This window comes from Buceros rhinoceros, unplaced genomic scaffold (genome assembly GCF_000710305.1).
Source record: "Buceros rhinoceros silvestris isolate BGI_N320 unplaced genomic scaffold, ASM71030v1 scaffold6451, whole genome shotgun sequence".
In the NCBI taxonomy this organism is placed as follows: Eukaryota; Metazoa; Chordata; class Aves; order Bucerotiformes; family Bucerotidae; genus Buceros; species Buceros rhinoceros.
The window spans coordinates 36,848-52,441 of record NW_010394885.1 but is presented as its reverse complement, the minus strand read 5'-3'; the positions used below and the strand labels follow the sequence as shown (position 1 = coordinate 52,441).

At 43.5% G+C, this 15,594-nt stretch overlaps 1 protein-coding gene across 1 annotated transcript in view; it reads right to left on the bottom strand.

Moving 5' to 3' along the window:
* Nucleotides 1-8,470: 8,470 nt before the first annotated feature.
* MRPS6 (mitochondrial ribosomal protein S6) overlaps nt 8,471-15,594 on the bottom strand; it is a 12,461-nt gene continuing 5,337 nt past the window's right edge. Inside the window, exon 4 of the mRNA XM_010145367.1 lies at nt 8,471-8,651. Within this exon, the coding sequence (XP_010143669.1) occupies nt 8,471-8,651 (181 nt within the window). The remainder of the gene's footprint in view (nt 8,652-15,594) is intronic.

The following is a 15,594-nucleotide window of genomic DNA, read 5'->3' as shown; positions in this document are numbered from 1 at the left end:
TGCGGCTTTCCGGGCTGTGGCTGCTGCCAGCTTCTCGTGCATCCCCAGCCTCCTCACTGGCAGGGCAGCATGGGGAGCTGAAAAGTCCCTGACTTGTGTAAGCACTGCTCAGCAACAACTAAAACATCGGTGTGTTGTCAACATTATTCTCATCCTCAATCAAAAACACAGCACTGTACCAGCCATGAGGAAGAAAACTAACTCTATCCCACTGAAAACAGGATATTTGCCACCAAAATTTAAGCCCAAGTGTCCTTGGAAGTTCAGGCAGCCAAGCTGGCAGACTCTGGACAGGAGTAGCAGAGGATGGTGGGGGAGTGTTTCTCAGGAGGTGGCCAAGGTAGGAGAGGCGGAAGGAGAAAGACAGGTGCAGCACCAGCACTCACTAGCCATGTCTCTCTGTGCAATCCGTAACTCCTGTAGTATATTCAAGGACCATCAATCGGGCATTACTGTCAGCTCTGTCAACCACAGGCAACTCCTGCGACTGCAGCCCAAAGTACAGCCTGGAACATGGTAGGATCTTAGGACAACCCAGGCATCTAAGTGTACATTGAACAAATACACACACGTCTTTTAAAGCCAAATCTTGGGCCCATCAATCAGCAGTTGATGGTCCTTTCGCAGTTCTCTAGCCAGAGAATAAAGTTTCCTCCAGCCACAGTGCAAATATCTCCCAACAGCTCTGCCAGTATATCCATCGCAGGGAGAGAAGCCCTTCACAGCTCTCTCTCCTGGTCCACTAAAGCACTCTGCAGAGAAGCTCCACAAGGGTGCCAGAGCAAGCCAGCACCGATTTTTCCATGCACGTGAAATATGGAAGAGCCACCACATCAAAGCGGGGGCAGCCACTACTGACCTGGAGAACAATCAGTGTAGGAACCCCAGGGTGAAAGTCCCCATGAACAAGTAGCTTGAGCGTGACCCAACATATCAGAGCCCACCTTCCAGTTCAGCCTGCATCCTGCATTAGAAATAAAGCCTCGAGGTCTGGAGTTTCCTGAAAACTACTTTTCCAGCCCAAGATTATGCAGATTTTCCTTTCTGATGATAGTCCTCCTTTCTCCGGCAAGAATCCTAAGCTCTCCTAATGCGGCTCAGAGGAATCTGACCCGCATCACGAGTGCACTAGTTCATTTTTTGTTTTGTTTATTTTTTCCCTTTTGGCTGGGTGTAGCCATTATGTAATTTTTTTCATCAATATATGGGAGGGTATTATTTATAGGGGATTACAGAGATTACTAAAGCAAACCATTTGCACTTTCCAGCGGCTGGTACAACTTGCAATATCCAACCCTGCCTCATAGTTAGCAAGTTGCAGGATCAAACAATTTTGGTTTGATTCTCCTCCAGCATGCTGACACAGCACAAGCCTTGTGTCTACGCTTTGAGCGTGCTGGGCACAGACCCGCACCCACCAGCTGCTTCCAGTACTCCTCTGTGCGAACGTATAGATTGCTTCAGGGCAGGAGGGAAGGATGTGCTTAGGTTTTTCCCTGCGACATTCCTACACACCACTGTGGCCTGTACTTAGCGTGAGTCCCTTCAGCTTTTCTACACAGACTCTTTACTCCTTTGACACCCTTCTCCATCACACTTTTCACTCGGTGTGGTCTGTTATTACCAAGGCTGCAGCCACTTACTGTTGAATGGGATGCTCAGCCCCATTCACTCCTCCACCCCAGTGCTATGGTAGGCACTTCTAAGGTGCCTACCTCCTTAACATTTAAAGAGGGAGTTTATTTCTTCCATGACATTCCCACTCACTGAGCAAGAGAATGGGAATGATGCCCATGCATTAATAGGATCATAAACACCCTGCTCTTTACATTTTCCTTAGTCATATATCTCCCAGGTATCAATGCACATAGACAGAACAGATTATATATGACTTCCATTCTGCTTGTCACATACAAAAAACAGTGGAGCAGACAGCCTGTAAGAACACCGAGTATGCAACAAGCCTTCCACACCCTGCCAAACCCCACTGCTGCTTCCAACGTGAATTGTGAAGGGAAACTCAAAATCAAAGCCTTCTTCTCCCCGCATGTAACTTTCAAATCAGCTTTCAGTAGAAAATTGAGCTGAATTTACCTCATCACCACAATCAGAAGCTCCACGAGGGCCCTGCACGTGTTAGGCATTCTCCAAGGTGCACCACCAGCCCCTGCATGGAAACGTCACGTGAGTCTTCATCAACGAAAGTTCAGAAGTCTGAAAATCCTGCTAAGGCGGCTAAAGGATTCCCCTCGGGAGAAAGCGCATCATGCTGTCAGGATACATCTGCCTCTACTGATTCAGTGGAGCTGCACTAGCCCCCAAAACTACCCTCAACATAAACACGTTGAAGAGTGTAATAAGCTAGAATTTCTACGTGCCAGTTCATGTTCTCCAAACAAGGTTGACTTTGCAGGCTAAGCACAATGCAAAAACAACAAGGACAAAAACTCTCCCAGGTTCACAGTGAGCATTACCTCCCATTAAAATGCCTTCAGAAGGCAACCTTGAATACTCCAGAACTGGAGTCTGTCAATGCATCACTCCTCCTCCGACACAGCATTCAACAAGCAGTGACTCTCCCACTCCTCCGCACTGCTGCACAAATAGCTGTGCAAAGAGGAGTAGTATTAGCCCAAGGTAGTCCACCAGCTGCAGCCTACGTGTTTTTAAGGGTCTGTTGAAGCAGCCGTAAGAAAGCAACACACCACATAGGTCACGGAGAGGAACACATTTTTAATCCTCCCTTCGTGCAGCAGTTGGGAAAACGCATGTTTTGGCTCCACGTCGATTCTCATTTTTATCCTGTCTGAATCTCAGAATTCTAGGAAAGCACACAATAATGATTCCCTTCTTAAATTCCCTTTTTTTCTTTGGGTGGAGGGACATAGCACCATTCCCAATTAACTTATCACGCATCTCATTTGCTATAGCTGTCTTTTTCTGAGCGACCTTCAGTCAGATGCTATGTGAAAATCATGCCAGGAACAAAGTTTGAAACAAGTGAATCATAAAATCTAAAAGGCCAATAAAAAGAATGTCACATTTTAAACAATATGGATGATTTTGAAGCCCATGGTTGCATGTCACGAGTTCAAAATATCTGGGGGTTTTGCCTTATGATTCTTGAACATTTATACTGGAGACACTGGCAGTGCTGGACAGATCCTAGGAGCCTCCCAGAGCAGAAATGATGTGTGTCAGTCTGCTCATGTCTGAAGAGGAATTTTTGTGACTCCAACACGACTGCTTCAAATTTCAAAGTCTTTCTTCATAACTTCTACAGACCTGTCAGCCTGACCTCAGTGCTGGGGAAGGTTGTGGAGCAGACCATCCTGAGTGCCACCATGCAGCACATACAGGACAACCAGGTGATCAGGCCCAGTCACCATGGCTTTATGAAAGGCCAAGTCCTGCCTAACTAACCTGAACTACTTCTGTGACAAGATGACCCACTTAGAGGATGAAGGAAGAGCTGTGGATGTTGTCTACCCAGACTCTTTGACTCTGGCAAAGTTTCCCACAGCATTCTCCTAGAGAAACCGGCTGCGCATGGCTTGGATGAGTGTTCTCTTCACTGGGTGAAACACTGGCTGAATGGCCAAGCCCAGAGCGTGGTGAATGGAGTCAAATCCTGCTGGTGGCCAGTGACCAGTGGTGTCCCCCAGGGCTCAGAATTGTGGCCTGTTCTCTTTAACACCTTTATCAACGATCTGGATGAGGGGATCAAGGGCACTCTCAGTAAGTTTGCAAATGACACCAAGTTGGGCAGATGTGACAACCTGCTTGAAGGTCGGGAGGCTCTACAGAGGGATCTGGACAGGCTGAATCAATGGGCCAAGGCCAGCAGTATGAGGTTCAACAAGGCCAAGTGCTGGGTCCTGCACTTGGGTCACAACAACCCCCCGCAATGCTACAGGCTTGAGAAGAGTGGCTGGAAAGCTGCTCAGTGGAAAAGGACCTGGGGGTGTTGGTCAACAGCCGACTGAAGATGAGCCAGCAGTGTGCCCAGGTGGCCAAGAAGGCCAACAGCATCCTGGCTTGTGTCAGCAATAGTGTGGTCAGCAGTGTCAGCAATAGTGTTGTCAGCAGGAGGAGGGAAGTGATTGCCCCCTGCACTCAGCACTGGTGAGCTGCACCTTGAGCACTGTGTCCAGTTTTGGGCCCTTCACTACAAGCAGCACATTGAGATCGTGCTGCAGCATGTCCAAAGAAGGACAGCAAAGCTGAAGTGTCTAGAGCACAAGTCTTATGAGGAACATCTAAGGGAACTGGGTTTGTTTAGCCTGGAGAAAAGGAGGCTGAGGAGAGACCCTATCATTCTCTACAACTACCTGAAAGGAGATTGCCGGGAGGTGGGGGTCAGTCTGTTCTCTCATGTAACAAGCAACGGGATGAGAGGAAATGGCCTCAAGTTGCACCAGGGGAGGTTTAGGCTGGATACTAGGAAAAATTTCTTCATGGAAGGGGTTGTGAAGCACTGGAACAGGCTGCCCAGGGAAGTGGTGGAGAACCCATTTAAAAGACATGTAGATGTGGTGCCGAGGGACATGGTTTAGTGGGGACTTGGCAGTGCTGCTATAATGGTTGGACCCAATGATCTTATAGGTCTTTTCCTACTTAAATGATTCTATAACAGAGCGTAGTAATTACTAAGCAGAAACTGATCTCATTAAGTGACAGGTGATGTGCTTCAGTGATCAAAGGCTAGATTCAACAGTAGAAGCCCATGAGTCATGTCGACTGTTGCCATTCTAACCGCTCCTTGGATGATTTCCAAACCAATACCTCCCCGCACATATGTTGTACCCAGCTCAGCTTGGAGCTCCAAGAGTTTACTCCTAAATAGAAGTCCAGCTGAAAAATTATTTGCAGAGTGCCATTAAAACATCTAGTGACAAAAATATTCTGCTGACACGGTGGATCCTGAAATTCTTTCAGCTCACACTATCAACAAACAGGATTTTGGCACACTAGTCAGATGTTCAGGAGGTGCACTCTCAGTTCGTGGAGCAAACCACTGCATGCACAAACTTACAGGGGTCAAGCCAGTGGCCACAGCAAGCTCTTTGCAAGCAAAGTGCCAAATGCTTGGATGGTGCAGAGCCCTCAGTCTGTTGGAGAAACCTCCAGAGTGCATGAGTTGGCTGAGAAAGAGAGACAAGATCAGGAAAAAGGAGCAATTGAAGACATACCTAAGATCTTCACCAGAAAACCACTTGTGCTCATTTGTTTGCTGAAGGTTAACATTTGTTTGCTGAAGAGAAAACATTTCTGAGCCAGGAGAATTGCCAGTTGTTATTTTAATACTTACCCAACTCTCTGTATCTCCATGATCCACAAACAAGGAAACCAGAGTATCTAGGAGCATGAAATTACTTATTTTATACACTCAGAAACATAATCTAAGAAAGGGCTGAGGAGCTTCACTATCGGATTCCTTGGTAAACAAAATTTAAAGTACTGGTATTCAAACTGTTTAGGCCTTTGGAAATGTCAACAGAGTTTAACATTTTAGGTATTTAGCCATGGTTTGGCTGCACAGACACAGACTCTTGCAGCTCTCCAGCGACATCACATAGTGTCCTGAAATTGCATTCTTGGAGATCAAGAGTTGCTCACAGAGCAGTGGGACAAACTGGCTATTGACAATCAAAAAGGCAAGCACATCTGAAACACGTGCTAAGGTTTCTCTCACTCTCATAAGGGAGAACTTATGACCATCCAGAGTACAGTGACTCGCTTTCTTCCATGGCACAACTCAGACCGTTCGCTCAAACCCAGAACTGCTTCTGACATACTCCAGTGTCCGTTCCTGCAGTTACAGCTACTGAGAGAGAAGGCGCACACTGTAACGCCTGAGCTTCCCAAAATAGCTAACTACCAGTCTGTGTGGCTGACTGGGCTAAACAAATTGCAACCCAAGACTCCTTCCTTAGACTCCCCACCCTATTAAAACAGAAAAATAAAAAAAATGTTCGTATTAGAAACTATCAATTATGAAGAAAATAGTACATCCAGTTGAGAGCCACTATTCAGCAGTCCTTTTATAAATAAATCCGGCTGCTGAGAAAGCGCCAGTGCTTGTGTAACCATGCACCAGTTCGACAAGTGCAGCTCTGCTTGCGGCCACTTGTTTGAGCGGTCAGTGTTTCTACCCCAAAGGCAAAGATGACTTTCAGTTACACCCCACTGCACACTCAGTACTTCACCTCTGAGAGATGCCGCTACTGCTGATTTGTTGCTGGGATGAGCTGGACTCAGGAGCCCAGCATGTCTTCTGCTCTTGACATCCATCAATCTTCTGTTAAGATCGGAAATGGGCTCCACAGAAAAGAAGGGCATAAATGTCTGATTGACCAGAGGTCCTAACTCAGAACAAAGAATGTAAAGTGATGGGCTCATCTCTAATGAGCATCTAGGATTTTCCTACTGAATGCAGGCATCAACCTAGAAACTGGAGCAAGTAAAACGCAAAATTTAATTGAAATTGAATGAAGACAAACATACAAAGTTTGTGTGTACTGCTGACAGTTTTTCCACTCTTCATTTTGTGAATTTGAAAGCTTATATAGTCTCCTTTCTACTCCAGTGAAATCTCAGGACCAAAGCACTAGTCAGAGGCAAAGCAACTTTAAACTACAGGCTTTCTGTTCACCTTCTACTAAGAAAAGATTCTGATAAACTTTCGAGTAAAACACATTCTTTGAAGCACTCTTTATCTGCCTACTGGTAGTTTGCACTTTCTGCACTGCAAATCTGAATTTTCAGCAGCCCAACAGGAAGGGCAGCTCAGGGAGTCAAACCCGTGCCACAGACTTAGAAACCTATGGCTCCTCCTGGCTCACACACACGTAGGGAAGGAAGACTTGTCCTACAGGAAAACGTCATTAATAAGAAAAGCTCTGCTTGGAACAAGCACCAGTGCACACAGCAACTGCAGGATCAAATCTGGCCGTAACTACAAAAAAGAAAAAAGCACACCTCATATAGATCTGGCTTTACAAAGTGGGTAGTGCATTCTCCCTATTCTCCCGACGTTTTTTCCAGGAGAGTCAAAATGTGACAGTCTGCTCTTAAAACAGAATAAAGAAAAAACACCAGAAACAAACCCCAAACCCACAAAACCACACACATTCATGTCTCTGAAATAAAGATGTACAGAAAGAAAATTCCCCTTTTCATTTTTTGACTTCACTTTTTCTTTTAAAAAATAAGATACTCAAAAGAAACACTGGCTTCTTTTCCCCCCAAAGTTCCGCATCCAAGGGAAAAAGCAGCACCTCCCCGAAAAGATGACCCAGCTAGCTCCACAAAAAAGAGACAAACTCGTGATGAAACAGCACACTGGAGAGTAGTCACACCAACATCACCAGTTAGAGGTACCTGGGAATCTGACCTTGGCCTCTGTACTGGCCTCCCCTTTGGCAAAGCACAACGCTGGAGTGGCCGAGGAGGCAGCTTCTGGATGAAGCCCGCTCAGGCAAAGAATATCCTCTTTACATAACAACGTATCAACTTGCTTTCTTCTATGGAAATAACCACACACACACACACTCTGCTTTGGAAAGAGAAACGGCAAATGCATCCCTTCGGTAGCACGGGGGGAAGATGGAGATGTTCGGAAGCTACTGCATTGATACCCTACCTGCGGCAGGTCCTGTGACATTAATGTCGTCTTCCACGTGCATTGCCTCTTCTCCGTTTTGCACGAGAGCAAAAGGAAGACAAAATATACGTTCAGACCTTTGTCCTGATGTTTTTCCTCAGTTTGAAGTGTCCACCTGGGTCTAGCTGATGGTAAAACAAATCATCTTTTACTCTTCTGTGCATATATAAGCATGGTTATCCTCTAACCTGTCACCTGGAGGTTTCTGGCCTTTTCTGTAGAGAATAATTTTTTACCTTTGAACAGAGTTGTTACCTTAAAGAAAGAATTACGACGTCTCTTTGGCAGTGTAAGTTATTTTCTTCTGCTTTTAAAAAATGAGTCAAGTTTTATTTTTAATCATGTTTTTATTACCTTTTTCCAAAAACAAGCAAAAAAACCCACTTCCAACAAATCAAAAAACCTCCAACGAATCCCATCCTATACTACTACATTTACACTGCAGACTTCTTAATCTCTTATATAATTATTCATATTCTGAAGAAATCTGTCTTTGAAAACGAATGCTAATTTCAGCATTCTGATGATGGATAATTCTTCATTATCAATGTAATGCTCAAAGATAAAAGAAAAACAATCTTCAGAGTGGTCGGATATCAAGATAAACATACAGATTAAGTCTATTCAAATTATTTTAAACAAAAAGAAAACGCGAATGTTACAGTAGCTTAAGATAGTGCACTATACCACACACATAACATGTCCAAAATGGATTAATTTTGACGGACATCAGTTATCACAATTATTTTCCAAAGCAGGAATATAAAAATTTTATAAAAGTTTCAAACATGCTATTTGGAATATTCACTTCTTCTTGGCAATTAGTTTATCTTCATAGTTGACTGGGATTATGCCAGTGCATTCTTCTGTCTTTGATACGGGATACTTTATAAAAGTAGGTCTAATTACATCAATATCACGTCCTAAATGATCCATCATGGTCGAAACAATCGAAGGTGGGCCCTCTAAGTCTATCAAAAAATACCTGCAATGAGAAATGTAAACAGAATAAAAAAAAATACCCATACTGCAACAACTTTAATTCAAGAAACTGTTCTGTGGGATTTCTTAAACTGGCTAAATTTTTTTAAACATTTCGGTACCAGAATGGTTTGAAATAAAAGCTCAGATATGTTCAAATAAGAAAAGTTCAACTGAAGCAGGCTCAGCCTGAACTTTTCTTTGCTGTACAGCACTGCTTACCCAAGGAGATTAAAGAGAGCTTACTCTTCTTGTACCTATTCCATTCGTTTCTACACCTTGATTTGAATAGTCTCAAAAAAAGGTAAGGTGGCTTATTCATTTCAGTTACAACATGCATCCTCCTTCTTCAAATTCATGGCAGTTTCTTTGGGGAACAGATGCCAGCGTAAAACATCTCAAGCTTGTATACATACCTGCACATTCCTTCCTTTAGAAGTTCTGCTTCGGAGCTGAATGGAAATTTAAAAAACACCAACAAAAGAAACACAAGGAGATGGACTCACTCCAGATTAGGCACATTTCTGATGTAAACGTGGCTTAAATTTTCAATGTGAGAGTGGCAGCTGAAGCTGCATACAGGCAATGCCCACCTGCACCGCTGGCACTTGATGAGCACAGACATGCTGACCTGGTGGGACTGAAAAGGTCTTACTTCCACACGTGCGCAGCACATACAAAACACACTGCTGCAGGTACGCACTTCGTGTCCACTGCACAGCTATCTGTGACACCTCTGAAGCAAAAGCCGAACGCCTACCTACAGGAAGGAGAACGGTGGTCCCCATTAATGTCTGAGGTCACCGAGGTTACTTCTGCAATAAACGCTCTCCTGAAGAACTGCACCTTCTTCATGAGCTCAACTATAATTTTGCAAGAGGTTTTATAAGTCCAGTACACCCAAACAAGCAAAGAGGTTTACTGCACTCCATTTCAGACAAAAGACACAACTACACACTGCGCAATAACTTAATCTCAGATCCCAGCTCTTAATGTGAGATGTGCCTTACATTCATCAGCAACATTATCTCTGCTTTTCCTGATACTAATGCAAAAAATCATGTCGCTGGCCACCCCACCTCCCCTAAAATGCTGTGAATGAACCAGCATTGCCAACAGAGGTGTAACCAGAACACTTTTTAGTCACTTTGTCTGCATTTGGCATGGCACTAACTACAGTACAGTAAAAAGACACTGCAAGTGTCTTAGAAATCCTCCTGAAGAGAACTAACCACTCGTGTCGTTTCTAAGACTCTCAGTAATTTAAAGCCTATATATAGAGCACAGCACTTCCCACCCAGCTATTTCATTTTCTTCTTTACACACCCTTTTATTAAAAGCTTTTATTAAAGCTCCCCTTTCCTCCTAGTCCACTCAAGCACACCTCCCCATGAAGCACCAGTATAACCTGAGAGTGATATCCCTTAAATAAAGTCATATTACCCAAGCAGGGTCAAGCATCCCAGTTTGACTTAAAACCGTACCTAAGAGAGAGGATGTTGTTCTGCAAGAGTTACGGATTCTTACTAAGTCAACTACAGCGTGATTATCACAGTCTATCTTCATAAAGGCTATCTTGGAGGGTTAGTCCCCAAGATCAGGAGCTGAACTGGAAGTCTGGACGGGAAATACAGGAGATGGGGTCATGAACAACAGACACACTTGTGTACTTCACACCACATGGAGTTCATTTTCATCCAACTAAATGTGTTACATCAAAAATATTACACACAGAGGAGACCCGATGGGCCAGAAATGACTCAAGCAGCATGTGCTGGATTACTGCACATGGGTGGAATCCTTCCACGGAAAACATGGCAAAGATGCCTCTCCTTAGCCAAACATCCTAATCCTGAAGCTCTTACACAGGCACCTACACTAATAGCCACAATTCATCCCTGAAGTCTTTTTCAGAAAGACTAGATTGAAGCACTGAATTCTTGTACGTGAGGGATCTGATGGCAAAAATCTGCCTGCAGCCCATACTGAAGCAAGTCCTCCAGGCCAGATGCCCAGCTGCAGTGGGCTGTGGCCAAGCATCACTGAAGCCAAGGGACCAGTGCCAGGTCACGTAAGCAAAGGTGCTGCTACTCTGACTACAGCAGGGCTACTGAGAGCTACAGGAACAACCTGCCTCAAGAAGGAGTTAGAAGTACTCTGGTGGGCTCAAGGCCTCATCACGAATCCTCACAGGCTTCAAAGGGGAACAGGACTTGTCTTAACATATTTGGAAAATTGAACTGCCTGCCGTTTTCAGGTCTCCAGAATTAAGAGATGCCACCTGGTTAAAAGTTTAGGAAGACAAACAATTTTTAAGCTTGGACAATTTGTTAAAAATACTGCACAGCAACATCTAAAGGGTGCACACCCCTTGAAAAGGGAAAGTCATATTATCTGTTAAAGCCATTAAAAGCCACTGGTAAATTTAACAGATGACACTTAACTCTTCTCTTTGGGAAGAAGCCTTCCAAATCCTCTTACAGTTGCAACTAGCTGAAAGGACGATGGGGGGAGAAATTCTAGCTGGTGATCCACCACCACCTTCATGCCCCCTTCCCTTAGAAAGAGCACTTGTTCATATTGCAACCTGTGCTCTTTGCTGCACCAGTTTAATCCCACGATTTCTCAAGAATTTAATTTCATTTCTGCTTGCAAGTCATACGCTGCTTTTCATTGTGTTCCTAAAACGGCAATAGGTGGTTGTTTTTTTTTCTCTCGAAAGGCTGCTTCGCAACTTTGTGCTTTCTCTCACATTAGCAAAGGATGGAAATTTCCACTGACGCACTGTTGATAACTGAAGGAGAAGGGGGGGATGGGAGGATGAGCTGTTACAGCATATCTTTATGACTCCTCACAGAATAGGTATTTTATCTGATGATACGAAACTGCAGTAATTGGGAACAATGCAAGTTTACAAAAACAACCACCACTCTTCAATGCTATCAAGCAATGACTGTTGTCCTGTGCCAAAAAAGAGAGAAGGAAGAGAGGGCCAGCATTAAAAATACTATTTCTTCATTAAAGAAAGAGAAGAAACTAACGGCTGCAAAAGCAATAACCAAACACAATTGACAGTACAACCCCTGAGGAGATCTGGATCCCCTTCCCCCCAAATATATACAATTAAATCAGCTGCACGAGGCCGTGGAGGTTTTTTAATCCACCCTCAACAAGGCATGCAGCAACCTTAATTTCAGGCAGTGATCTATGACCTGATACGCAACGCCGTAGCCGCTGTTTGTGTAGTAAACAAAACCAAATCCCAGAGAGACTTAAAGACGGGGAAAAATACAGGAATGCAGGAGGGAAACCACCTCATTCTTGCAAGCAAAAATGCAAAAGCATTTAGGGTCTCTAGGAGTCAGCCGAGTCATCAGGGGAGAAATGCAGGAAAATTCCACTGATTCACTATGAGACCACAGCTATTTTTGTCATTCTGCTTGACTGTAAATAGAAGGATGATTTAAATACAGGAGAGCAGACTGAAACATATTAAAACATTGCATTAACTGAAAAAAAAATTCATATGCTCTCAAATAAAAGAGGACATGCCTTTGCATATGAGAGAGAAAAAAAGGAGGAAAAAAGTCAGGTTTCAATTATCCTGTTTTATGTATTCAAGCCAGAAATTGTCTGAACCTCGAGCCCTATGGATACTCAAATATTTTGCTTTCAAATGGACAGTCCAGGACTTCAAAGAACCCTGAAAAGCACCTGGATCAAAACTCACTTTTAAATCCTCCTAGAACATGACTCTGTCAGTCTGGGGAGCCAAGAAAAAAGCACACGCATGGTGGACTTAGACGAGGCTGTCAAAAGATGTCTGTCTGCTTAAACTTTTCCTTTACATAGTGGCAGTATGCGTATGAAAGCTTCTCCAGTGTGGAGGTGGAAGATGCAAAGGAAAGAAAATGTTCTGATGAACAGGTAGAGGTGAAGCGTGAAACAGGGAAACAGGAAACTGCCTGGAGGAAAGCAAGCTGAAGCATTCACGTGAGAGCAGCTCGACATTCATGCTCATTAATGTAATCCTGTATAAATGACATTTTTTTGCTACCTGAATGATCGTTCATCTTTGGGACCACTGCACTGCTCTGAAGAGAGGTAGTTTGCTTTTCTCCTCAACTCTTGTGGTAGCTACCTTTCCTCAGCAGGGCAGACAGGAAAGTTCATGCTCAGGATTGTAATTTTGTAGCTGAAGGTCTAGTCCATGTTACTTCTGGCTTTAAAAAAAATACATATGGAATAGATGGAAGTCCCTTGAAAATCACAAAGACAGCAGGGGATCAAACCCAAAAGCTGGTACCTTCGTAATTAGACTGTGCCACACCAATGATGCAACAATCTGTAACAAACAAGTACTTTGGGGGAAAATGCATTTTACCATCCACCATCTTCAGAAATTTAATTTGCCAAATTCTATACGTAGATGCCTGTTATTAAGCTAATGAAATAATAGAAAGACATTCTACAACTTTGCAGAAAAAAAAAAAACACTGTTACAATGCAAAAGAGAAAACAGTCTGACTTACTCGGAGTATTTAAAAAGTCATGCTCCCTGGGCAGCACTTTAAAAATTTGGAAAATTGTTAATCAGGGCTGAAGTTACACACCGAATATTAATTTTGCATGTATCACTTCTCTACCCTTTGTATAATTGCAGCTTGGAAAAAAAAGCTAAAAGCTGACTGATTCCCATCCTACCAAGCCCACTACTTGAAAGCAACTAGCACATTTAACCAATGTGCTTGCGCAAGGATGCTACAGAATTTAGTGCATCAGAAAATCATAGTGGCACCTCAACATCAGAAACTATTGCACAGCTCAGTTTCTTTTGAAAAGCACCAAAACTGCAAATTGCACTCCCCCAGGTAAAGTGGAGGGGGAAAAAAAAAAATCATTTCAGGGCTCTGATACATTTAAATGTGGATGTGCCTCAAGTATGTGCATGCGGACAAAAGTATTTGAAGGAAAAGTCGTGGTTCAATTCATCAATGAAGAAAGCCCCATCTAGTGGAAGGAGACAATCAATTTAGCAGAAAATACTACAAATGTGCACAGTACTCAAATATGTTCTAAAATCTGAACAGAAACAAACAGCACAGGTCATGCGTTAGCTACAAAATCACTTTGGTGGTATTAAGAAAGCAGAGCTTCCACCCCTTTCATCTTTCTCTCCTCCTCTTAGGTCGTCAATAGCCATGAAAATCATCAAAAGAGTTTACCTGAGAGAAGCTAAACGTGTTGGTACATTTATCTGCAGGATAGCCATGCAATGGTTTGTGTTTTCCTAGGTGTTGGGGAGACGAGAAGGGTTGTTAAAACTTATAAACAAGGGTTTTTTTCTCTCCAGAGAACAACAGGGTAATTGTTATTTTACTCTTCCAAATAAAGTAAATAAAATAGTACCCTGACAGAGCAGGTTATTGGAAGACACTTTGGTATCTCTTGTCCACACGGAATAATATTCTGCCCCAAGCTGCTTGTTTAAAAATAACTTACATACATACAGTTCCTAAGCTTTATGGAAAGAGGAAAAGTTTGAACATGTCACATAATTTACATAGGTATGTTTTCAAAACATTCAAATGTCTTAAACCACATAACGCCCAATTACTGAAATGCTCCTCTTCGTAACTATCTATCCCTTCTGTGTTAGGCCACTGAGGCACCAAGAAGTAAGAGCGTCATGCCTCCATTCCTGAGCGCACGCTTTGACAAAGCAACGTTTCATCACACACCACATCATGAAGGCAAAATACAAGGTCCTCCCACGTGAGGGACAATCACTTCAGACCCTAAACCAGCCAGAAGAGGCGGGAGTGATCTACTGATTTGCGGGAAGGCCAGGGCAGCCTCCAAGCTTGCCCCACGGTTGCAGAGGGGAAGCCTGGTGCTCCCAGCTCCTGGGCAATAATCGCAGTGTTGCAGAGCCATGCTGCGTCCTTGGGAAAGGACCTCCTTGCCTCACCCTTTTCCCCCATCACAGAAACAAGTCCAGAGTGCAACTAAAACTGCAACCTGGATTTTCTGACTCCTGACCCCACGAGATGCTATCAATACATATCCCGTGCTCCTCAGTGGACCCTGGCAACCACCAGTGTCCCTGCACACCTCTTGCAGAAAATTGCCCATGCACATGTTAAGGTAGACTCCTAAAATATAATTCAGCAAGAACAAAAACTAAGTCCTGAGTTTGCTATTTCAGAGAACAAGTGGGCTGATGAGATAACTGGGAGTGAACAGCAAAACAAAAAGACTGAGACGAGCAAGCAAGTAACAAAAGAAAATTGCCATCTTTTCGAAATCAAATCTGAAAGGGGAAAAAAACAAGGCAATGAAAAACTGGCAAATAGAACATGGAAATTGTTATGAATAATCAGAATTACATATAATTTAGCTGGAGAACTCACAAATCAGGTAAGTAAAAGAATAAAAGGTGGAGAGAAAGGTTTAAAAATATTACTGTGTTACAGGTAGATTTAATAGGCAAGAGCACACACACACACACACACACACATAGTGGCAGCATGTGCACGTGGAATTTCCTGAAGAAAAGGACATTACTGTCAGCACTTTAATACACGAGGAGACCCCATCTTTGTCATTTCTGAAATAATTCAAGTTCCAGGTAAGTACACACACACACACACACACACACAACACAAAGTAAAAGGGAAAGGACGCACCACTCTGCTGATTTACCATCTGAGCACTGCCTAGGCATATCACCTTTTCTACAACAGAGATCACAAAAATAAGAATGGAAGCAACACTTCAGCAGAGAGAGGGAGGTGGATGTGGAGATAAAATCACCAACAACAAATCTCTAAGGGATAGCAAGACATCCAGTATTTGACATCCTGGCCACTTTCTTCTCCCCTAAAGCCCCCATCACAGCTCCCTCCTATTTAATAGATTCCTGGTCTGCAAAAAGCTGGGAAGTT